Source organism: Acomys russatus, chromosome 23, assembly GCF_903995435.1.
Source record: "Acomys russatus chromosome 23, mAcoRus1.1, whole genome shotgun sequence".
Taxonomy (NCBI): Eukaryota; Metazoa; Chordata; class Mammalia; order Rodentia; family Muridae; genus Acomys; species Acomys russatus.
Genome location: NC_067159.1, coordinates 55,712,660 through 55,739,345, shown reverse-complemented (window position 1 = coordinate 55,739,345; position 26,686 = coordinate 55,712,660). Strand labels below are relative to the sequence as shown.

The following is a 26,686-nucleotide window of genomic DNA, read 5'->3' as shown; positions in this document are numbered from 1 at the left end:
GCATTTAATAACCCAGAAAAAACGTTTGCACTTATGTTTAGCATGGGGGCCTCTTACACTTTCTAAACAGTATAGTTAAGAAAAACTAAACTGGTATTTTTCCATCAACATACAAATCACTTTTTTAAAAGTCTCTTTATGGTTTAAGGCAATCCTCAAATTCATCTCGGGGAAGTGTGCAACACACAGCAAAAAGCAGAAAAAAACAACAACACACCACAGAAATCGTAATCATGTTAGAAGCTTTCTCTCTATCTTCATTCTAGCATTTACGTCAAGGGTCAGCAATTATGTTTTCTACAAATCAAAGAAGTGAATATTTTAAGCTTTTCAGTATGTAAGCTGTTTGCATATTTTTCATTTTTATGACAATTTAAAACTGAAAAAAAAAATACACTTCTCCTCAAATACGGGCTGTGTCAGTACTTGAGCAAGAGCAGCACCTTCAGTCAGGCAGGTCGTCAGATCCTGACTGAATTAGACACTGGGCCTCAGATGCTCTTCAACACGGGGCCTCAGAGGCTCTGGGAAAACAAGGAAGTGTAAACACATATGCACACAGAAATATTCACCAGACTTTTGTCACTATGACAAATACTTGAGACAATACATTTTAAGTTTACTAAGAAGATGTGCTAATATAGACAAAGCACAACGGAAGGGCAAGGGACGTTCTAAGATGGAGGTGATAGCGCATGCAGAGGGGGGACAGAGCACCCCAAGTGACAAGCACCAGGAAAATCCACCCAAAGGACAGACTGCTCCACCTTACAGCGCCAACAGTTCAGCCCTTGGCCATATGACACTGTTGCTTCGGGTGTGACTTGAAGCTGAGCACTGTGGTATGGGGCAGCGTGTGGTGGACCAGGCTGCTCACCTTCCTGGCTGATAGGCAAAGAGCGAGAAAGAGTTCATCGCCATTGTGTAGCTGCTCCTTCTAATTGAGACACTGCCTCCTGGGGAGGAAGTCTCTCTCACAAGCCATGTTTCCTGAAGCTCAAAGAAGACAGGGGCCTGAGAAGGCTGAGACCCATAGGCTCTACTCTGAGGCTACACAAGTATTTTTTATTTAATTAATTTATTCAGATTACAACTCAATTGTTATCCCATCACTTGTATCCTCCTGTTCCTCCCTCCCTCCCACTTTCACCCTATTCCCTTCCCCTAGGTCTGTGACAGAAGGGGACCTTCTCCCTCACCATATGGTCACAACCTATCAAGTCTCATCTTGGTAGCCTGCTTATCCTTTCTCTGAGTGCCACCAAGCCTCCCCACCAAGGGGAGGTGGTCAAATATGGGGCACCAGAATGAATCCACACACACATGAGGCTACACATGTATTAAATAAGAGCTGGGTAAGAGAAAGCTCTGGGGTGAAGCTGCGGGTGAGCTGGACACGGAGGTCCAGGCCCACGGGAGCTGTCACTGTGCCGGGGCGGGCTGACGGTGTGGTATACCATTTTGACTGACTCATGCTTCTGTAAGACCCTGCACCCACACCCCTTTAAGTAACCCCAACAAATGGCTCATGATGGCAGACTGCCGTGGACTCTTTCCTTGCTCTGTCAGTGGCGCCACGGTGGCATGAATAGACAGTTGCTTACAGCTCTCCAAAGAGCATCGCGCAGTACACCGCACCACAAGTAAACTACCCTCAATGACCTGCTTCCTTCTCCAGGCTTTTCTTCTTCCGTTTCCGCCATCTGCCAACAATGCTGACAAAGCCTTGGAGGACACTCCAGACACAGCCTAGCAACATACAGTTCTCACTGAGGGCACCAAACCAGTCTGCCTGTGGTGACACTATGGTCTGCCCTAACCTGGATTTGATTTGCATTTTACAGAGCAGTACATCTGTATTAATAAACGCTTTTGTCTCCAATATAAGCAAGACTTTGAAGAACGGATATTCTTACCTATCTTCCTAAAAGCTATTGCATGAGCCACATAACCTAGATTTAGCAGATACAGAGTCTTCCTGGGTTTATTCTGTCTAGGGCCGTGGCTCTCAACCTCCCTACTGTTGCAGCCCTTTAATACAGTTCCTCATGTTGTGGTGACTCCCATCCATAAAATTATTTTTCTTGCTACTTCATCAATGTAATGTTGCTACTGTTTTGAGTCCTAATGCAAACATCTGTGTTTTCTGATGGTCTTAGGTGATCCCTGTGAAAAGGCCATTTGACCCCCACCAGGGGGTCTGGATGACCCACAGCTTGAGAGGTACCACACCTGCAGGGACTGTGAGAGGTGCCATGCCTGCAGGAACTGTGCCTTTGTCTTTTTAGTGACACAGCAACAGAAGGTCTCAGACTGATTAACACGAGGAGGAGCAAGGGTTTTTCTTATAGTCCTGTAAGGAAATCCTAGACTAACTGGCACCACTAGGGAAGGCCTTGTTGCTACATTAAAAAAAAAAAAAACAAAAACCCCTAGAAATCAGCACATAGGTCTGTGAAGACATGTCCTGACAATGTAGCAGCAGAGGCTGTGTGTGCAGAGCACTGTAAAGGTGCTAGAACACAGCGCTCTGGTGAGCTGCACACTCCTAGGCTTGCTCCATCACTTCGAAAGTTTTTCAAATACCACTACTAAAATGTAATAAATGTATTTTCTAAATTACATTCAAATTGGATATCTAAGTGCAGGATTCCCCCCCCCCATGCCTATGAAACAAATATTCGTAAAATCATAAAAAAAATTGACCCAAGAATATTACTTTTCTAGGATCTGTGCAGTGGTAGCAGAAAGAAATAGCTTTATTTGCCCATGACTCATCCCTCACAGATGTGAGTACTGTGTGAATAACATGCAGGTTAGTAACCTCAGAAAAGTTATTGAAGAGATTTATGTGAGCATCTGCCTTATAATACTAAACTAGAACTTTAATACACAGCTACTAAATCTAAGCCACGGTCTACTTGACATCACACCAAACATGTGGAATAATAAAGTTAAGGGAACTTTATTATACCCAATTTTATATGGTTTTCTCATAAAAGAATAAACAAGGTGAAGTGCAGTCTTTATTAAGAATTGCTTGACAATAATAAACATTGGCAGCCAAACTTTATCTGATGAGTGCATTCTCTGATGCTGTCTAAGTTCTCACTCTTTTTTCAGAGATAGCGCAGGCTGCCTACAATCCTTTTGCCTCAAGCTCCCAGCCCTGAGGTTACAAGTTTGAGATATGTACACTCATTGCTTTCTGGATGTCTGTGTGTGCTCTCCCACCTGGGTCTTTTTCCTGTTCGGTGAGGATTTTGAGAAATCTGCTGTAGTGCAGGGACAGATTAAAGTTCAAACACACTATTTTTCCATATTGTACATTATTGAAGAAAAATCCAAGTTTGAGTTTGTTTAAACTCTTGGATGCTGTTATTTAAATTATTATTAATGTATGTCAACGCACGAAATGCCAGGTCTCATGACTACATGCTCAGATGTTTATATCATATATGTGGTCATGTCCACCTTTTCAAGCCCTGTACTGCCCAGTCTCCCTACACTCGCTTGTCCCTTTACGCTTGGAAAATAGTGTCACTTCTACTTTCATGTCTACATTGTTTTAAGCATGATTTTTACTTAAGGAAACATTTTTATTCATGAATCCTTATTTCTCTCAACTGATGACTTCAAATTCTATCGTTTCTTGCAAATGAGATAATTTTATTACTTTTATGACAGAATAAGACTCGATTGTGGATTTATTCCACACCCTCCTCATGCTCTACTCAGTTGTTGCACTCCCGAGTAACCCCGTGTCTTGCCTCTTCTGACTAGAGACATGACAGATGGACATGTGCTGGTATCTACACGCAGGCTGACTCCCACCCTCAGCTTGTCACTACGAAGGATACGGCTAGGGCCTGTGAGTCTGAGGAAACTTCTGACTCCTTTCTGTTGTGTCCACAATAATTTATACTTTCATTAACAGAGTTCCAGAGGTCTGCTGCCCACCTGTGCTGAAAACATTTTTCATGACAGCCATGCTGACTCAGTTGAGATGAAAACTCAGTGTTGTTTTTGTTTGTATCCCCTTCGCATGTTTATTGGCCACTTTTACCTCTTTGAGAATTATTTGGTCAATTCATTGATCAGTTTTTTCACTGGATTATTTGGAGGCCTGGAGAGAGAGGGGGTTGCTTGTTTAGTTCCGTAGGTATTCTGGGTGTTAGGCCCCTGTGTGATAAACAACTGACAAAACAGATCTCTTTCCTGCATCTGTCTTTCCATTCTGTTCCTCACTTCCTTGACTCCGCAGGAGTGTTTTGTTTTAGGTGGTGGTGTTTGTTTTGGTTGGGTTGGTTTTGAATCTGATAAAAATCCTTTAAGCTTTTGCTCTTATTTCTAGGGTTATTTGAATCCTTGCTTATGTCTGTATATCGAAGTATTTTGATTAATAATTTGTCATAGAACCACACACTGATCCATTTTATACCATCAAAATAACCCATCCTTGAATTGATCATAGTCCCGCCCTGTCAGTAGTGTTGGGTAGTGTAGTTCTGAGTCCTTCTTCTCATCCTTCCTGACACGTTGTGTGTACTAGATGACAACCGTGCCGTGAGCTGCGTGGACCTCCTTGTGGAGCCCATGGAGAGGTCCAGAGTTTCTTTGGAACTTCCATGTTTGCCCCAAGGCATTTCTTAGTCAACGACCAAGTACGTGGAAGACAATATTGCCAGCCTATTTCTACCTGACGCAAGACACCTGTACTTTACAACCTCGTGCAAGGACCCTCAGATGACCTGATCAACAGTTCTTCCGTTAGATTACTACTGGAGTCCCTTGTTACCAAACCCTGTTTTCTCTGTCCCTTCACAAGTATCAGATTCATAAACTGACACCTTCCAGCTGCATTCCTCTCCTTGGCTTTGTATGTGAAATGCATTTCTCCAGTAGCTGTTTGAAATGCTTTTCTCGTGTGTCCATGTTTCAAAGACAAACCATAAAATGGGTGCATTATAAGTATTAACTCCTTTTTCTAATTCTTTAAATAATTTGGGGGTTATAGCTTTGAGCTTGCAAATTCACACTTGGCATCAGGATTAAAGTCATTCTGTTTGTACATTTCTGCTCCTGTAGTGACTTTCATTTACCTCACCGAGGCACGCTGACGCAGTGGTGCACTGTGCTGAAGGAGAGGGAGCTTAGTTGTCACCCCATGCACTGAAGATCGCAGGGAAATGAGTTCACTACTTCACGTCTGAGTGATAGTAAATGTGCTCATTGTCTAATATATAAATCAAAACTTATTTTTGTTGTTGATGTTGTTGAGTGTATTTTGTGTAGTTTTTCTGGTTTGGGGTAAGGTTTTTGTTTGATTTTCTTATTACTGTTGTTGTTGCCTTGAGACATGTAATACAGGTTGCCATTCAACTACTGTGTATCCATGGCTAACCTTAAATTTCTGATTCTTCTGTCCCTACTACCTAAATGCTTGGATTACAAGCAAGCACTGCCAGACCTGGCTTTTATGTGCTACTGGTGATTAAACCCAGAGCTTTGAAGATGCCAGGCAAGCACTCTGCTAGCTGAGCTACATCCCCAGAGAAAGAAATCAACTTTTAATTCAGTTTACTGAATTTATTTTAACATCAAAGGGGCACTGGATTATATCAGGTGATTTTGCTGAGACACGGAGACGGTTTTTCTGCCCTCACTACCTTAAAAACAGTGTGCTAGTGAAACCTCCTGTGTGTTGGGCAGAGGGTCTTGGCACGGAGCTTGAAAGAATACTCACTTCCGAGCTCACTCTGGTGGGCAGAATACAGCTATTTGTTTTGGACTGACTTCTCCGTTTTCTGCATGACTTTTGTCACGAGTGTCTCCCAGCTAATGATGACTGCTTGATGGTGCTTTGCAGGTGCTCTTCCCCATGATTGACATGCAACAGAAGATAAAATTATTCTTGTGCTTCAAAAGTCTCTGATGCATGCTGCCAAGACCTAAGAAAACTGCTTTCCGAGTTTACGTGATTGGGTTGGAAGCCCTCAGATATACAACTTGGAGGTAATTATTAGTGTGACAGCAGGGCAGCGGGGTGTAGAAGCCACATGGGTCAACTGCCCTGTGTGAAATGAGGAAAAATAAGATGGAGCTTTTAAACTACGTACGCACACAGTGTTCGGTTCACACAGGGTTCAGCTGATACTGAAATAGGCAGATCCTCCATTGTATTTCTGGTAAGCTAACTTTGTGTTCCTGGGATAAGCTTAGGTTGCTTATGAGGTATTAATGTTTGTATGTACTGAGGAATGTGATGCTGCACGAATTCAAGGCCCAGGCCTGTCTCAGGATGGACTGAGCTACACTTCTCATTCTAGTAGTGTTCTCATCCAGTTTGTGACCATTCGAAGCAACAAGCAAGATGCATTCCTTTGCTCTCTAACAACTTTAATAAACAGCATGACTCTTCAAGTCGCCTAGGTGTGCATTCTCATGGTAAGTCTAATGTACACTGGGAATCTGGCTTTTTGTTTTGTTTTGTTTCGTTTTGTTTTGTTTTGTTTTGTTTTAAGAAGTCATCCATTTCTCACAAGACAGTACCAAGCAGTTACAATGCAATTATCTTGTTATATTTTGTGTCTGACATCCTGACCCCTCTGGTCCCTTTTTTTTGCTTTGCTATGTTTTTATTTCTTCTCTCTTTGCTTCGCTGATCTATTGCAGTATTGCAAATTTATTGCTCTTTAAAAAGAACTGATTCTAGACTATTGATTTTCATATACATTTTCCTATTGTTCACTGTATGTTCTAGTTCTTCAGTTTGTTACATTTTCATTACCTCTGTCTACACTCATATTAAATGCAGTTTTGTTTTTTTTTTCTCTTCATGAGCAGATGCTTAATCTTTGATGCATTTGTTTTATCCTTTCCACACACGCAATCAAATGAGCAACACCAGCCATATGATCGCATCCTTTCTTTCCATGCATTGTGCACCAGAAACTAACTGGCAGCCCTGCCATGTGATGATATGCATAGCTATGATGTGCCTGTGGTTCAATTGCTCCGTCGTAGTTTGCTCGCTTCACACAGGACAGAAAGGCTTTCTGGTTGTCTCCCTGGACCTTTGCTCCCTGCTGTCTCTTCCACCCTCACATTATGTCAGAGGGGAAAGGGTGTTTTGCAAATGAAATTATGACGTTAACACCTGCCCTTCAAGTAGAGTATCTGAGAGATTCTCCTGATCAGTGTGAGGACTTGGGAAGCAGGAGCTCCTTGGGTACGGAGAGAACACATCAGAGAGTATGAAGCACAAGACCCCCTGACCCTCCTCTGGCTGTCAGTCGTGGGAAGAGCTACAGTGATGGTGCTGATGCTGCAGGAGAGAGAGATGTGAAGTTTGGAGACACGGATTCCAACTCTTTTACTATAGACTCCAACAGAAAAAAGTTAAAACAAAACTTCTGCCTCTGCTCAGCCACAGCCAAGGGAGTCCTTGTTACACAGAACAAGTCAAGCAAATCAATGATACATGAATACATTGTTTTGTCTTTGGAAGCATAGTATCAAGTTGGATAAAGCTTTCAAAAACCAGAATGTAATGATTAGAGGCCCTCCTATTTTACTCCTGCTACAGATATAACAGCTTGCCTTCTTTCGAGATTACTAAAATTGCACAAATGCATTTCATCTTATTTACTGGGACACAGAGCAACTATGCTTAACATATAAATAATAAAATTATGACCTCAACTAAGATCTAACTAGAAACCTAGCATTCAAAAGGTTCTCACCATATGGTCCTTTCTATCAAAGGAACTCACAATGACACAGTGCAAACTATGACAGCATAGTCTTTTCTAAATAAGATGACCTTTACTTTTTTGAAACTGTGACTTTCTGAAACTATACCTTATTTTTTTCTATACCTGATTTTTACCTATTTTATACACAAGAAATAGTCAACCACCTGAAATAAGCTATTTGAGTTAACCTATAAACTCTGGCTATGGTTAAATATCAGCTTCTGTAACTGTTACTCTCATAACTATAAGATATTTTAAGTATAAAAAGTTCTTCTTTGAAAATATAAAATATGAATCTTGGTGGTTAAAAAAAACTGATACCTGTAAAACTCTAGAGTTTATAAGGGAGAAGACAGATGGAAGAATTAAGACACATGATGAACAGAAAGAAAACAGAAATAAATTCTCACTGCACCTGGAAAGACAACTTAACAACCCTGAACTGCCGGCCATATATTCCATGCAAGAGACAAAGCACACGGGGTAGGGTTTGGAATGGTTGAGGATTATGAAGTCTTCATATTAAAACCCAATGCTCAGAGGAAGTACCTGGGGAAAGAATTAAAATTAAAATGGGAAACATCAGACAGGAGGGAGGTCTGCCATGGAATGGGGACAGTGGGACCCAAGCCAGAGGACCCCGGAGGGCAAAGCAGAGGGCACAGCTTCAGGTCCGGAAGCACAGAGCCATCTTCTTAAGGGTCAGGAAAATTGGTTTTGTCTTAAATGGACAAAATAAAAGAAAAAAGAATCTATCCAGTCTCATACAGACGGTGTATGTAATGAAGGATAAGCAGGAAATGGGGGAATAATCGCACCCCTACCAATAATGAGAGTAAGGCTAGTTAGCAAAACCTAGTTAGAAAAAAATAAACAAGCCCTGACTAGGACATGAACTACGGGATAGAGTGAGATTGCGCAGGACTCAGCAAAGCAACACTGGCTAGAATCAGGCAGATTTAGAAATGAGGCAAGAACGCAGAAAGGGGCGGGCCCTTTAAGTCCAGTCAGACTGAGAAGGGGTAGGCCTATCACCAAACACGACAGGAAATGCTCCAATAGCAAGGAGAGGATAAAATATTCATAAATCTAACGAGATATAAATCACTAAACAAGAAGCCCATACTAGTAAGTTAAACTATTATGCAGCATTTTTCAGCCTATGGCTTCGCTGACTATGCTGTTGATAGTGGTGGGTTCCTCGTTGGCCCGAGAGTGTTTTGTATATACTATAGGATTAAACTAATGTGTGAAATTATTGATAAGTTGATAATCAGAGTCTCCTAGAGGAAGAGGACGGTATTCAATGAAGGCAGTGAAGAGCCTGTGTCATTGTGGGAAGGATGGAATTCTACACCAAGCATCTTGGCTTAGGAACCAGGATGCCCAACTGTCACAAGGCATCTCTGGTTCCTAAATCGTACTCTTTACATGCTGGTCCTTGCTGAAAGGACTGGAGGTCTTCACTGATAGTCCATGCCAGGCATGAAAAGACAAAGCAGAAGGCATTATGACGACGCGGGACACGTGAAACAAACGGCATGGCACAGATGATACGGATTTTCTGTAGCCCTTCAAGTCTTCCCAACCACCCACAGGCGAGCAACACCAAGCAGCTGCCCGGTGTGCAAGACAGATGCCAACTGCCCATCAAGTTTAAAACTTACCCTAGCAAAGACCGAAGACCCACCCTCAAGGACAAGCTGGGACTCTGTGCATTGGGAGACATGAAGTGGATGCACCCAGTGCTCCACCTGAGCTGCACTCTAATTAACATCCGTGTCCTGTTGCCTACAGCGTCTTCTCTACGACCTCAGTCCAGCTGCCAAGTAAGTATAAGCCTCTGTCCATTTGCTAAGATGCAACACAGATTTCCCTTCACCCACAGATCAGTATAGCAGAAAATCGTCCACTCTGACAGATACAAGACTGATAGTGCTTCTAGGTAAGTTCTGCATAGAGGTTTCTGGGGAAACTGGCAGGAGAAATGAAAATATCCTGCAGCATGGAGGGAGACACTTCTCAGACTAATGCCCTGGGGCTAGGGTGGGGCCTCTCTTGGCGCTGCTCACTTTGCAGCGTCTCCTGGCCTGGACACTAACATCTCCCACAGACAGATGCACAAAGATCCTGGTCCCAGATCCCAGAGTATCTTCATTTATTGCAGTGCTCATCAGTCCCACAGATATTTATGGGCACTCATTGTTCCAGGCACACAGAACAGAACCGGGTACCGAGACTGCCTCAGGAGTTCGCAGCACTGCCTCGATGCAGGCACTGGAGGAGGTGGAGCTGGAGACTAACCAGAGAAGAGCTCTGCTCTGCAGAGGTTCTCCAGCCTGCTGAGGGAGCAGGAAGGAAGAAGGCCTGGGAAATGCAGGGTACACTTCCTGGCCCCAGAGAAGAATGGTGGAGAGTAAAAGTGGCATCTAAGGAGAGCAGCTCCTCCTGCCAGGCGCCGGGCGGGCTATCTCAGTCATGTAAGTCCACGGGCGCTGCTATTAGTGCCAGCTCTTACCATTTTACACATTTGGCAGAGGAAGACGCCCTGCCTTGGAGCAGTGAAGCCATGTGCTTGATGGGACAAATCTTTAAAGAATCAGGCACCGCCTCTGTCTGGCCTGAGCCACAGAAAAGTGCTCACAACAGACGCCCTCCCCACAGCACTTGAACTCGGATTACACATGCTGAGACTGCGGATGCTGCTCAGAGAAAAATAATTTTATCTTATGTCACACAGCAGCATCAGATGGCAACTCAAATCTGAGGCCAGAAACACAAACTAAGGGCATTAAGTAAAGATCCAAAGAAAATCTAAAATCCTCTTGTACTTTCAAGTTATATATGGCTACTACTACCATGACGTAGCTGTATATAAAAGTCTGTATATCCATTTTATCATATATTTGTATCTATGTATGTGTATGTATGTACGTATTTATGTCATATTACTATGCATGACTATGCTTATTATGAGAGAGAATTTCCACACATGTTCTTGGTTGCATCTTTAAGCTTAATAAAAATATCAGAGTATTCAAACAATTACAAAAATTGTACTTATCAGTTATTTCATAGTCAGTTTAAAATATAAATAGAGGCATCAAATTCTAATTATGTTTCATAATATTACATTTTCCTTAAAACTAATTCAAGCATTCTATAAAGATCATTTTGAAAACAGAAGATACAAAAGTGCAAGTTATTACAGAACTTACGTCTTATCCATTTCAACATTCAAGTGGTAAAGAAAAAGAAATATACCTCATGCGTTTCCTAACTATGTAACCACGTATCCATCTTTGAACAATCAACACAGGTGAATTATGAGCCAGAATTCCATTAATCCTTGAAATTATACGCTTGATATTTTTTGTTTCATCTTCATAGGTTGTACCCTGCATGAAGAAATTTTATCCAGTAATTTTCATCTTTCATTAGAGTATTTCCCAAATACCTAACTATATTAATAAAACATTCAGCAAAGTCTTTTCAACATAATAGTTAAACAGCAAATATACTTAAGTATAGATTAAAATATAAACATTATTATTGTCAAATAATTCCCATGTTCTGCACAATATGGAGATCCCTGGCGGGACCCTCCATTCCAGGCTGTTCTCCCAATAATCATCCTCTCTGGGAGGAAGTGCTGTGTACTGGTGCCTTGTTGTGCCTGAAGGTGGCCTGTCCTGTGCACTGCTGTAAAGAATGGGCTGGATGCAGAATTCCTGCAGGAGGCACAACTTCTCAGAGTGGTACAGCCTAGGTGTGTGACTGGGGACTCTGCTTTGGAAGCTAACAGTGTCTACTTGCAAATCTCCAGACTTAAGGGTCAGAGACTCACTATGTCTCATTTACTGGTAACCAGTTAGAAATATACTCATTTACACTGAGTTGAGGCACTGTTGGATGACACTGTTCCTACGGAGATGCGAACAAATGCCTGCTCATACCAGATAGAAAGTAACAAACATCCAACTCAGGTAACCAATGCGTTTATTGGGGCTATTTACAGGAGTGTGGGTGAGGGTTACTCACAGAAACAGGGATGACTCTAAGGCAGCTACATCACCAGCAGTGTACCCCAGCAGAGGTGACAGATCCCACAAGCTGGAGGCATGGCGCTCATGTGATGATATATGGGTGGGCAGCTCAACAGATCAGAGCATGTCTTCTAGGTAGCTCTGCTGGCCTGGCTCTCTTCCAGGCACCTAGGCTGGCGGCATGTCCTCAGCAGTCCTCAGTGCTTACATGGTCTTGGAGAAGGCTGGGCTTGTGCGCCTGCTGGGTTTCAGGGACTTCCTGTGCTTTAGTCGGCTTTCTTTTAAAACACTTGAGTCGTAACCAGCTCCCTAGGAAAAAACTGCTGCACAATAGGCCTAATCCTAAGAACTACTAGTTCTGAAGCACTCAAAATGCAGTTTTCCTGCTGGACAGGATACTCAATCAGCCCTGTCCTTCTAGAGCCTCCTCTCCCAACTCACACAGCACTGCAGAGCTCTGCATTTGTTACTGATCATCACGTTGTGGGGTTTTTGTTTTGCTTTTCTTTGTTTTGTTTTGTTTTAAGTTGGCCATAGCTTACTTTCTTTTCCAACAGCAGTAAAGACAGATGAAAATGAACAAACAACTCTGACGTGATCCATGAATTAAGTCCTATTTTCTCCCTCTCTCTGAGTTTCCACACGTTACTGCCAAGCAGAGGCCCCCCTGGGGCCCATGTGAACACACAGCGTGTGTGCTTCCTACACTTCTTTCTCCCCACTGAAGGTCGGCATCGGAGTTCCCGGCACAAGATGTTTGTTCCTCATCATCTACAGGCTTCCTTACTGCCCAGTCGCACTGAGCTCTACCCTCTAGGTCTGCCACAGTCCCTCTTATTGAGCCTTATGAGTCAGACTTATGAGTCAGACAGCAAAGCTTCGCACAGAGATCCCAGTGCTTCCATGTCGATGAGCTATTGTTTCAATGTCTTAGTCTTTCGGAGTCAGCTGCTCCTTTTTGACATCGATCTGATCATAGTCTCCTTCTCAAACAGTGCCTTTGTCACTCCTCCATTACACACCAAAGTTGTGAGCTTTACCTAACCCCAGTGTCTTAGTTGGGGTTACCATGGCTGTGAGGTAACGGCATGGCCAAGGCAGCTTGGGGAGGCAAGGGTCTGTTTTGCTTACACCTTCATGTCACTGTTTATCACTGAAGGAAGTCAGGGCAGGAACCTGGAGGCAGGAGCTGATCCTCAGGCCAGCGAGGAGTGCTGCTTACTGGCTTGTTCCCTGTGCTTTAGACAACCTGCCTTCTTATAGAACAAAGGGGCACCTGCCCAGGGATGGCCCAAGCCACAGCACAAGGGGCCCTCCCACAGCAACTGCTAATTAAGACTACAGGCTGATTTTATGGAGGCGTCTTCACAATTGAGGCTTCTCCTTCTCCAGTTACTCTAGCGTGTGTCAAGTTGACCTAAAACTAGCTAGCACGCCAGAAGTCCTGGGAAACTGTGACCATCCTTGTGTCACAAAATGGCTCATTGCAAAAAAGCATCCGTTCTCTGACCACTGCTTCACGTAAAGCTCCTGGATCCCCTTGTGTCTACGTCAGGCCTGGCACAGAGCTCCCATACCCCACAGCTCAGCTCCTGAGGGCTTACTGAATTCTTTGGTCCCCACTATCTACAAGAGTAAGGGGTTTTTGTGGCAAGCACATTCTTTCCCCTGTTCATGTGAACTTTGACCCAACCTTGACATGAATCATAATAAAGTCTCTAAAGAGTGTTGCTTGGGAAAGTCTCAAAATGGGACATTCTTCCATGTTCTGTCACCCTACAGCTTCATCTCACATTCTTGTGCTGAGCTCTAAAGCCAATCCCCCTGCTGCCCCCTAAAACCTCTGCAGAACATAGGGCCACCACCTGCTCTGCACCACAACAGTCCTCCTCTCTAGAACTGCAAGCCCTTTCCAACAGTGAGATCTGCTAACCAAGCCCTGATTTGGTTTGTAATCAAACAAGCTTATATAATAATGCAGTTACATTAGTCTGCCTTCACTACATAGCTGAACAACCCTTTACCTTGCGCAGATAGACAGACACTGCTAATTCTGCTTCATCACTGGCATTGGGCATCAGATGGCTGCTACATCACTAATTTGTATTTTAGGCCTTCAAGTTTGACTTGAGTGTTTCAATCAATCGTTCTTGTCACACTCAATTTTCTCTCTGTCCTCTCTCGTCCCTCTACCCTCTCTCTGTATCCTCACCCTTTACTGAGCTATTTTTATCCTTTAAGACTTTGCACATGTGTGAGGGTATGTGCGTATGTGAGCACGAGTGTGAGTGTGAGTGTGTTTGGAGGTCAGAGACAACCTCAGGTACTGGTCCTCAGCTTCCACCTTCTTTTAACACTGTCTCTTTTTTGTTGTCTGCTACTATGTACACCAGGCCAACAGGCACATGAGCTTTCAGGGATTTTCCTGTCTGCCCCTCATCTCATCATATGTGTGCAAGGACTACAGACACACTTCTGACAGGCTTTTAAGTTGTTCCTGGGGGGTTAAAGCTCAGGATACCATGTGATATAAATAGCACTTCACCCAAGAAATGATCTCTCCAGCCCACCTCTCTCTTTCTTTTTGAGACAAGATTCTCTCTCTAGCCAAGCACAACCACAGGCTTCTGAGCCTCTTCACTCCAACTCCTGAATGCAGGGATCGCAGCCATCTTCTTCTGTGGCCCAGTCTGCATCTCAGTTCTTTTAATGATTTGAAATGGGATAATAATCTAATCCCACTTCTTTTCTCATCTAAATTGCGGTTCTTCTTCTACAAACTTTAGGCAGCTAAGGGTTTCTTTCTATTTATTTATTTATTTTTCACCTCTTTGCTAACCTCTAAGGGTCACCTTCATTGCTACATTTTTTTTTCCTGCCTTACAGACGCAAATTATCCTCACAGTTACCCTTCCCATCAGGAATTATCTCTTAAATTACAGCCTATAAAATGAACTTCTGGTTACATTTTTCCACTTATGTATCAAAAGCTGAGACCAGTATCCTACTTCATCCAAATGCACCCGTCATTCTGCGTTGTCTATAAAGACGTTAAAACCTGTCATCATCGTGTCAACTAATTTAATAAACCCTTAGCTCCTCTGTTTACCCCTTCCCACACAGTAGGTGCTTTGATTCTGTTGGAGCTCTGCTCCACATGCCCTGCCAGCGTGTTAAATCAGACTCTGTAAGCTGGCAAGCACACTGCATAATAACTCCTCTCTTCTGCTCCACCGCTCTGGTACAGAACAACAAACTAGGATGGGTCTGGTACTTTGAATTCACATGAGAACAAAGCAAAGTCCAATATATACAATAAATAAATTCGAAACAACACCAATCACAATTGGCCACCTACCCTCTAACTGGCACCTTCTCACTTCAATCAAAATTGTTTTCTTTGTCTTTTTCCCATAACCACTTCATAAAAATGTCTCCTATTCTCCAAGGCAGAGTGCTGGCTGCTTGCACCTTGATATGTGAATCAAGGAATGTTTATACAAGCTCATTAAAATTTAAAGTTGTATGGTTGTTTTGTTTTGTAAGGTCATTTTCTTCACTGAATAACTTCTAGAATGTAAAACTCTTAAATATTTCCTTAGGATTCTATAGGATGGAGTTCTGTCTCCTTGTCTTACGTTTTAATATTTGACTACTCTGTTGGTGACATGCTCAAACATGTCCTCTAACCTCCAGCAATGCAAAACCACTTCTTGCCGCTCCGATTTGTCAACCTCCTTCAACACCTCTGTGTGTGCAAATGCCTCCTACTGTCTCAACTGCTCAGGACCAATGCCAAGGCTTCTATTTGCCCAGAGATTTCTTGCATTAATAAAAGCATCTTAAGTATAAATACTTATGCTTTCTTCTTCTTCTTCTTCTTCTTCTTCTTCTTCTTCTTCTTCTTTTTTTTTTTTTTTTGCCTCATTTTAAAACTAGAATTGAGCAGCTTAAACATTTTCTAATTTTCTAATTTCCTAAACTGACCAGAACTCATGATCTTTTCCACTGTTTTCTTTCCTCTCTCCTACCCTCTGCTGGCTCCCCTCTTCTCTCTGCTTTTCCATTTGAGACAAAGTCTTCCTCTGTAGTACAGCCTGGTCTGCACCTCACTGTGTAGCCCAGTATGATTTGACGCTTTAGTTTCCCCAGGACTAGCATCTTAGGCATGAGCCTCCACACGTAGATTTTACATTCTTTCTTTACTGCATCTCTTTAATTTGCATTAATTTCTCTGTACAGTTTTGATCTGTGTGTAGCTGTCCTAGGTTTTGACTCTGCTCTGTATTTTTCTTTCCTCGACATTTTCACAAAACAACTGAACAACGTGGAAGCTTTCCAAAGTCTTCGGGCAAACACCTTGCCAAATGCCAACAAGAATGTCATTAGTGACGTATCCAAATGCCAAAACCCTTGGACACCTAAGCAAGTGACACCATCCCCTTTCCAACGAAGAGCCACACATTCTATCTGTGGAGCTCTGACTGTAGAAAAGCTGCGTGACTTGGATACCAATCTCAGCCCTTACTACCTATTTGTCTGTCCACTGCTGTGATCTGTAAGGTGGAGACAGAAACGATGCTGCTGTACAGGGCTATTGACAGAGTGCTTGGACCAGCAGCTGGAACGCTGCAGTTGTCCACACAAGAGTACCTCCCAAAGTTTATAGCATTAAACAGAACGACAGTGATTCAGACTTTTTTAAAGACTTCTGAATACATTATTGTAATTATCACACAACTAACAAGAAAAGAGGCATTGAGTAACAGCTCATTCAATAGTATAATGTAAGCTCTGAAATGAATACATCAGCTAAAAAGATGATTGATTAGTCATTCTAATGAAAGGAAATATAATGAAATCTGCACAAAGAACATACACTTTTAAGCATAAATATTAATAATCAATAAGAGAAGATAGGTAGCACAGAAATAATGAAGCATCTGTGCTAATAGAATACAGGCCGCAGAGGTTAGTGTTAATGCTGGCATAAAGTACAGAGAGGCATTTCAAGAGAAAATAATATGGCTCTGTCATGTGACCTAGAGGCATCTACTTAACATGTTGACAATAGGGAAAGCTTCAAAAGCTAATTTTAAAAGTACATGTTATTCAGATTGCATAAAATTCTAAGGTAGAATAATTTTCAATCAATTTCTTATCTAAGTAGCTTCTGTAGTTATTTAAATTTTTCATTTTATGTGTATCTGGTCTTTAACGTTTGTCATTTCTTTTTCCGTTTGTGAGGTTTTCTTTTTTCCCATCATACTTTTCTAATATGCCTCATTGTTTCTATAAGCTACAAAACAGACAAATATAATCACCTGTTTTACCTTTATTCCTTTGAGAAGCACATACTCTTGAATAGTATATTCACCATATAATACAGTGAGAATATAAGTGAAATAATTTTGCAGCATTTTAAATTAGTTTTCTGAACTTTCCCTGGTGAGCACTTGGATACAGAGGCTTCTACTCTATTCTCACTGTGGAGCTCAGACATAGAAAAGCAACACAGTGCACAGCGGTGCGGGATAACGGAGAGCATGGCCCGTGACAGGTGATAGGAACGTTGTTTTCTGTGGAGGTGACACTTTTACACACATAGCTCACATAGCATTTCCAGATGCTCATCTGGGTTGTGACAGGCATGTCCTCACATGGGGGTGGGTCAGCTTGTTGAACCATTCCCCCACTGAGAACATCTGGTCATTTCCATTGGGGGCTCGCCGAGGTTTGGGGGTGGTTTGCCTCTCAAGAATATATGTATTAAAGGTTTTGTCTGTAAAATTGCATTGGAGTTGAAGGCTTTAAGATAATAGATCCTATTGTTTGGGGCAGCGAGGGTTCCTCAAATCCTTGCACTTCCCACAAAAGGGACAGAGCGGAGCAGATCACCCCAATGCCTGAGTCTGGGGTCACCTGGCTTCTCAACATTTCGTTTTCCATGTAACTCTCTCATCTACGTGTGCTCCTCCATTTGCCGTTAGTTAACAACAGAGTTCGCTTAGCTGCCAGGGCTGTGAGTCAAGCAGCCCCACTGTTTCATGTCACCTGTTTCAGGTGTTTTGTTATAATGGTGAAAACCTAACACAGGGTAGCTGTGGAGAAACTACTCAAAAGCTTCATGAAGGATTGACTTTTGCAAGAGTAAACTCTTTATTTCTCTGAGATAAATTCTGAGGAGAGCAACTGGTGAGCCACACGATCATCTCATGATCAGTTTTAAAAGAGACTAGCAAAGTCTTTTCCAGAGATTTTTCTGCATACTTATTAGAATTTGGTGGCAGTAGTTGTTATATATTATTATTATTTTAGCCATTCTTTAAGAACAGAGTATCTGTCACTTTAACTTGTATTTTAAGATAAACAAGAACCAGACAAATGGAAAGACAATCTATTATTTAACATATAGCTCCCTGATGGACGGCAATGTAAACAAGTATATGCTCAGTTTGCCCTCTGCGCACCTCCTTTGATGAAAAGCCACTGACGGTCAAGCCATCCTTTAGTACCTGTGCTTTGGCTTTTCAGCTTTGAAAGCTGCATATGCTCCATACTCTAGGCCTGGATCAAATATTGCTGTCGGTGAGCTGAAGTATTCAGCTGCGCATGCCTTCATTTCAGTTACTGAACTTCTTGCCTCCAGTGCTTATGAGTATAAAGAAACAACTGATGAAGTTCTGACTGGAAGGACTAAAATGTAGAGAGATGGATGATCAATGAGAGATAGATATATGATAGATAATAGATAGATAGATAATAGATAGATAGATAATAGATAGATAGATAGATAGATAATAGATAGATGACAAAGATATTAAGTAGGTAGATAATAAATAGATGATAGATAGAAAGAAACATAGATAGATGGATAACATAATGATAAATCACTTCAGATTCGAAAGTACTTTGATCCCACATGATAAAGATTCCATTCTTCACCTTCAAGATTAAATACTTTACAACTCTTCACCTTCAAGATTAAATACTTTACAACTCTCACAAAACAAAATCAGTTTAGAATTTGTTTATGTCACAATTAAAGATAGGCAATACCTATTTGTTTATTTCTCTTTTTTCTTTTCATTTTAAAATTTATTATAGTTTATTCACACTGCCTTCTGACGGTTACCTCCTTGCCCGTATCCCTCATTCCACCCCGCTTCCACCCTGTTCCCCTCCCTGAACCCTCTGACAGAAGGAGACCTCCTCCTCCACCATCTGACCTCAGCCTATCAGGTCTCATCAGGATAAGCTGCTTCCCAGTCCTCTGTGTGTTCAAAGGGCCTCCCCTACAAAGGGAAGTGATCAAATTGGGGGCACAAGGGTTCATGTCAAAGGCAGTCCCTGCTCCCCCATCCCCTGCAACCATGGAGAACAAGCAGCCCATCAATTACATCTAAACAGGGGCTGCAGGATCTCTGAATGCACTGTTCTTGGTTGGTGCATCCACTTGTGCAGGACGCCCTGTGTTCAGATCTGCTGGCCTTGATGGTCCCCTTGTGGGGCTTCTGACCTTTCCAGGTCCTTCCATTGCCCCATTCTTCCACACAATTCTCTGCACTCTTCCCAGAGTCCTGCAGCAAGTCTGAGTGCCCCATTAGATGCAGTCTCTCAGAGGACATCTATGTTACTCATTCATAAGTGAGTAATATATCATGCGTGCCTTTCTGGGCCTGGCTTACCTCACTAACGATCATCTTGTCTAGTTCCATCCATTTGCCTGCGAATTTGAAGATTTCCTTGTTTTTAATAGTTGACTAGTATTCCATTGTGTAAATGTACCACAGTCTCTTTATCCATTCTTCAAATCAGGGACATGTAGGTTGTTTCCAGATTCTGGCTATTATGAATAAAGCTGCTATGAACATAGTTGAGCAAATGTCCTTGTTGTTTGGTGGAACACCTTTCAGGTATATGCCCAGGAGTGGTATAGCTGGGTTTTGAGGTAGCACTATCCCAATTTTTCTGAAAAAGCACCAGATTGATTTCCAAAGTGGTTGTACACATTTGCACTCCACCAGCAATGGAGGAGCGTTCCCCTTTCTCCACATCCTTGCCGGCATGTTGCCGTCACTTGAGTTTTTGATCTTAGCCATTCGGAGAGGTGTAAGATAGAATCTCAGAGTCCTTTTGATTTGCATTTCCCTGATGACTAAGGACATTGAGCATTTCTGTAAGTGTTTGTCAGCCATTTGATATTCCTCTCTTGAGAATTCTCTGTTATGTTCTGTGCCCCATTTCTTACTTGGATAATTTGGTTTGGTGGCATTTCATTTCTTGAATTCTTTATACATATTTTGGATATTAGCCCTATGTTGGATGTAGGGTTGGTGAAGATCTTTTCCTAGTCTGTAGGCTGTCATTTTGTTCTGTTGGCATTTGCCCTACAGAAGCTGTTCAGTATCAGGAGGTTCCATTTTTTAACTGTTGTTCTTAGAGCCTGAGGTGTTGGTGTTCTGTCCAGGAAGTTGTTTCCTGTGACAATGAACCCATGCCTCACCCCCCCTCCCCTTAGTCTCCACACTCATGCTCTCCTCATTTAAAAACTGTTAACTCTCAGGAGTGTGTAGATTGAGATACATATCTCAAACATTATTCAGTAAAAATCTCCATGGACGCATGCGCATTCCTTCTCAGGTGTACTCTGTTAAGTCTTTCCATGATCAGTCACTATTAATCAACACCACCCAAAGCTGCACTACCCAAAGGGAAAGTGCAAGCCACCGCTCGCCAAATCTCTCAGTTCCTGTCCCACAGCTTCTGCTCAGGGCTTCTGAACCTGTGGCTCAGGGCTTGCTCCACGTGCTGCCTTCAGTTCAGACTTTCTCCTAAGTGGCTCTGCAGTTTAGACTCACTGCTTTCCATTCCGTTTCATTCTCTGGGATTGCTACAAGCCCGTTCCCTCCCTCCTGCATAAGCCCCTCCTCCCAATGAGACCCCCACACACTCAGGAATTTGTGTTGCTTTGCTTTTTCATCGCACTGGTTCCATCAGGTCATCTGTGTGGCCATGAGGTTAGAATTCTCCCTTGGAAGCTGTTGGCCCCTCAGTGGTGCAGAGATGAGAACAGGGACCCTGCCTCTGACTGCAACTGTAGCCAACAGTGCAGCAGGGAGGAAGAGCCATTCATCCCTTCCGGATTCATTATTGACTACAAAATGCCTTTTTTCAACTATTACTATATTTCTTAAATTTTTAATCATTTTTATGTCCAGTCAAAATATTTTCCTTCATGCAAGCTACTTACTCCAGTTAAGGCTCTACCTTTGACCTGTGTAGATTTCTGGGGAAACATGTATAGCGGTCACCATCCGCCCCACAGCCCTTTCACCACGGAACCTGCCAGCTGTGAGGAGTTACTCAAGCCCCGCAGCCCTTCCACACCCGCCTGCCTTTTCACACTGCCTCGGGGCTAAGTTTCTCTATGTTTTGGAAACTTGGCATTTTCTTTTTAGAGTATTTTTCTTTAACCAAGGTGTTGGTAATCCTTTTGTCTACTTTTCTTCTCACCTCCCATGATCAATTTCCCTTTATCCTCACTAGTTCCAGTGCATTCTACACATATGATGTGAGTATGCTTCAAGGGCTTCTTGTTATCTCTGTCTTTCTTTACCTCTCTGTTGTCCTCAGAGTATCTGCCTTCAACTGTGAGTGCAAGCCCAGAACACACCCTGGGAATTGTATCCCTTGAGTTTTAAGTATCAAAATACAAAACAAAACAAAATGAGAGAGGATCAAATTCATATTTCTCCTACAAGTTTACATGTAGCTATTTTATGATATGCTAGTCACTCCGGTTCAAAATACTAGAAATCTGTTTCCTTACTTCTCCTCCTACATTCTATGGATTAAACGTTGACCATTAAATCTTTTGCAGTTTTAATTGTGATACAGTGTTGGCTAAAGGACCCTGAAAAAAGAGACAGACTTGGATTCATAGCTCTTAGTGCTCACATTGCTGTTTTCTCCTCTAAAGGCAAAGCCTTTTCATGTCAAAGGAGACACCAAGGACTAAGTAGATCTCTTCATAAAGGTCTCGCCATTTTTCAGTTTAGGAGTCTAACTTTCCATGCCTTTCATCTTGTTAGTTCCGTCCTTCCTCCCACTCCCGTTTCCTCTCCAGCAGCCACTGGGATTTCTTTAATGGACGCTGGCAGTGCCATTCATGGAGAGAGCACACGGTGTGAGAGAAGGGTTGCATCTGCAGTGTAGCTGCAGTAGTTCACAGCACTAAGAAGCTCAAGCTCCACATCCCTGCTGTCTCCTTCCCCAGACTTCCATTTCCACCTTGAAGGAACCTCAGTCCTCTGCCTGTCCTCAAGAGATCACACACCCTGCCACCACGGGCACAATCCTCTGACTGTCCTCAAAAGATCACACACCCTGCCACCACGGGCACAACCTTCTTCCTGTCCTCAAGAGATGACACACACTGCCACCACAGGCAGAACCCACTGACTGTCCTCAAGAGATCACACACCCTGCCACCACAGGTACAATCCTCTAACTGTTCTCAAGAGATGACACACATTGCCACCACGGGCAGAACCCACTGACTGTCCTCAAGAGATCACACACCCTGTCACCACGGGCACAACCCTCTTCCCGTCCTCAAGAGATCACACACCTTGCCACCACGGGCACAATCCCCTGACTGTCCTCAAGAGATCACACACCCTGCCACCATGGGCACAACCCTCTAACTGTCCTCAAGAGATGACACACACTGCCACCACGGGCAGAACCCACTGACTGTCCTCAAGAGATCACACACCCTGTCACCACGGGCACAACCCTCTTCCTGTCCTCAAGAGATCACACACCCTGCCACCACGGGCACAATCCTCTGACTGTCCTCAAGAGATGACACACACTGCCACCACAGGCAGAACCCTCTGACTGTCCTCAAGAGATCACACACCTTGCCACCATAGGCAGAACCCTCTGACTGTCCTCAAGAGATGACACACACATTAGCCGGGCGTGGTGGCGCATGCCTTTAATCCCAGCACTCGGGAGGCAGAGGCAGGCGGATCGCTGTGAGTTCGAGGCCAGCCTGGTCTACAAAGTGAGTCCAGGATGGCCAAGGCTACACAGAGAAACCCTGTCTCGAAAAACCAAAAAAAAAAAAAAAAAAAAAAAGAGAGAGAGAGATGACACACACTGTCACCACAGGCAGAACGAAGAGGCTCTTTGCCTTGAGGGTGCAGGTTAAGACAGGAAAGTAAATCCTGCCTCACTTTTATCTTTTTACAATTGTTACAAAATAATTAGCAAATCCCCAAATGTTTTCATCTAAAATTGTAAAACCAAGTTCTTACTCACAATATTCAAGGACTGCATGCATTTACAGGACAATCTTGCAACTGTCCATTAGCCTTCTCATTACTGGTGCCCATAAGCCCTCCCAACTCGACTGCTGTCCACACTAACTCCTTATTTTCCTCAGATTCCTTCTGTAAATGTAGCCATGTAACACAGTTACTTTTCATCAATGACAGAACACACAGGTAGTGAAGGTCTCATGAGCTCGTGTCACCTCATTGTGTCACAACTGCCTTAATCTGTACAAAAGAATTTCGTGATGTTTTGACAGTGATGGAGTCACTAGGAATCTCTCAAAACTCATCTTGTTTCTGTGGCTCTGCATTTGCTTACATCACATTTGAGGGTGCATTTCTGCAAAGCCACGGTCAGGTTCTGTCCTGGATTTAATTAATTTGTTTTTCTAACAGCTACAGCGTTAAGCCTTCCTTCCCACTCTTATCTTGTCTAAAACTCAAGTGCAATGAAGAATGCTTAACTTTTCAAATATAATGTGTAACTTCATGTTTCAAGTTTTCCTGAGAACTTCTTTCAGTATTGTATGCTTAATATGTTTGGTTATGCTAATATCAATAATTCTATTGAATAACAAGTAAGTATTTTACCCTCATTCAATAATAATATATAGTGTCCTATGTCATTTCAATAAAATTTTTTACAAGAATCAACATATATCAAAACATTTATCCTTCAAAAGATGCATTTAAACACAACTTGATTCTAAGATTGACATGTTTTTTAAGAGGCATACAGGCTTTTATAAATCATCAGATATTAAGTCATTGCTAATGGTTTCAGCAGTGAATATTTTATAAAAGTTACAGAACAAAACTGTTAAACAGATTGTATATTTCAGTATAGAATCTATAATTAAAATGTCATAGTATATTCTGATTTTGAAGGAAACATTTGTCGAGTGAGTTACCTTTGTCAGGGCAGGGCAGACGTTAAAGAACAGCCTGTGGTTAAACATTCTGAATCTCTCTGGAAGGTGCCAGTTCTGAATGATCTCGTCATCGGATATCACATGGTGGTCCAGGGCTTTCAGAGGCCAGATGCTATTGACAAGAACATGCCGGTAGCCCTTCTTCAGGCTCACTGGGCAGTCAAACATGGTCAGGCCTATAAGACTTGCACATGCAGCTAATACGCAGATGTTCTTCAGCTTGGAAAACCCATTGTCATGAAGATAGAGGAGCTTTAGGTTCTTGAGTCCGCTCCAAAACTTCCTATCTGGAAGAGTCTTTATCTGAAACAATATTTAAAATTTGTGTCATTCGTTAAAAACTCCTTGTAAAAATGGTGAAACATCATCTAAAATTCAGAGTTTTGCAAATGGTGCCTAATAAACAGCCAAAACCACAATTTCCAGTTGTCGAAAGGATGACAGCAAAGACGTGGTGGCTATGCCAAGCATCCTGAAGGTGTTGTTCGACATTGTTCCAGTGCTCAAACGACCTAGGCTGACCCTTCACTGCCCGTGGTGAAAGTTTGCTACACAACTTTTGCTTGTATTTGTATCCCTTCCTGTTAAAGGCCTCTCACCAAAACCTAGAGCTGGAATAATGTAACAATTCTTATAAAAGCAGGTATTAATGCGAAGAATGGTGGTTCCCTGGGGAAAACATCTATGCAGAAAATTGAATCTTCCATAGAACCTATAACTTAGACATACACATTTAGATCATTAATAAATAGTATTAGTAACTAAGACACACAGGGTCTGGGGAAAACCATTATAGAAAAAAACTTAGGGAAATCTGTTGGAAGAGCCCTGCTATTTGAGGCTTCAGTCCTCCAGGTCAGGACAGGCATTCTCAGCTCAGCCAGCCTTAGGTGCAGGACTCCTTCTCCCCCGAGCAGGGCCTCCGGCTCTCTGCCTGACACTATCTGGAGAGTGTCTTTAGACATAGATACCCTTTAGCCACATTTGACATATGACCCTTGACACAGCTCCCTGCTAGCTCTCCTCTCCCAAGGTCTAAAGAATAATTAGGTACTATGTTCTTGTACATATGATAGGAGAGTGCTGCCAAATGCAAAACAAGAATCCTTAGTGGTTTCACCCAATTATGAACACCTGTCCTGGGAGCCCCCACCCACTCCCCGAGGGCTATAGCCTTTGTTCTCCCTGAGTAAACTTGAACTAGCTCCCAGGGTGTCTGATCTCCATCTTGCTTAGGGCCTGCCTCTCACCTTCTGCTCCCCTTGTCTTAAGTGGGCTGGTGGCCATCAGCCCCCCAGGAGGAGGGGAACCACAGAAATTCTAGGAGCTGACAAACTGCAACTAAATCACTAGGTTTTCATGTACAGTTTCAGAAACATGGAACCAGTATGGACTGGAAAAGATTTCGATTATACAATTAATGACAGACCTCGGTACCTGCTTGAAGGAAAACAAGCAGTGTTAGGGATCGTGATGTTGTTCTAGCGTTTCTAGAACTTCAGTAATGATGACAGGGGTCAAACTGAAACAGGCGTTTATAACAAAGATGCAGAGAGGAACATTTTCGCTCAGTGAACTTCCTGCTTCCTGAAAAGACTTGTCAGATCAAGATTTTTCTGATATTGTAGAAAAACAAAGAACAGACTGACTTTGCTTAAGTAACATTTGTGTGCTGCTAAAAAAGACTGCATAGTATTTTAAGAATCAAAGGAAAGGATAGTGGACTTGTGTCAAATACTGTTAATATTTTAGCTTATAAGGTTTGCTGTTTGCTCACTTTGTTTCTTCTACTTTAATATACTTATGTAATCAAAGAAGATTTTAGAAAAAAATACCCAAAAAGGTTGTCTAATCAATGATTAAAGTTTTTGAGAAAATGCTTTTTTTTTTTCATGAGAGACAGTTGTTACTGATCAAGCCTCTCTACAGTCTCTCATAAAATTAAACTAGAAGGTGTCACAGCCTCTGCCACAGGACGAGTTCAGCAGGTACACACTGCAGAACATGCTAATCAACTTTCAAAACCTGTGTCCCTAGCACTTATCACTCATGAAAAGATTGATAGAAATCTAGAGGACAGTGTAAACGCTATGGGTATTTATGGGTAATCAAATGCAAAACTTTGGACTGTTATCTGTCATTTGGAATTTAAGTGGATTTATGTCAATCCAGCTTCATAAATTGTTCCTCAGGTGGCCTGGGCAGATTAGATCCCATGTCCACGGCCTGTGGAACAATTCTGAGTTAGCCATAAATATGCAGTCTTCATATCGACAAATTACAGCATTTCAGTTCAATCGGAGACCACCTCAGCTTCTGAGGCTGCAAGTTCTAACAGCTTCCCTTCTTTTGACAGGACTTCCGGTATGTTGTCATCAGTGTGGGAACAATCCTGAGAGTGGTGCTTATTTTGATTCTTGTCATTCCAGCCATTATCAGAGGACGAAGAAATGTTCTACATGCCACACAGTAAAACCCACAGACCTAATAGTAAGCAAGTAAAAAAGGGAGAGATGGCACAGCCCTATCAAATGGGAACACTGAAAGTCATAAAGCTAGCACAGAAGCTTGACAGAGATCCAACAAAGCTGAGTCGAATGATGTAA

The 26,686-nt window shown here is 42.5% G+C and overlaps 1 protein-coding gene across 1 annotated transcript in view; it reads right to left on the bottom strand.

Moving 5' to 3' along the window:
- Lrriq3 (leucine rich repeats and IQ motif containing 3) overlaps positions 1 to 26,686 on the bottom strand; it is an 80,722-nt gene that overhangs the window by 49,949 nt on the left and 4,087 nt on the right. The window contains exons 2-3 of the mRNA XM_051165785.1: positions 24,060 to 24,383; positions 11,022 to 11,155 (exon numbers count right to left, since the gene is read on the bottom strand). Coding sequence (XP_051021742.1) covers positions 11,022 to 11,155; positions 24,060 to 24,383 — 458 coding nt within the window. The remainder of the gene's footprint in view (positions 1 to 11,021; positions 11,156 to 24,059; positions 24,384 to 26,686) is intronic.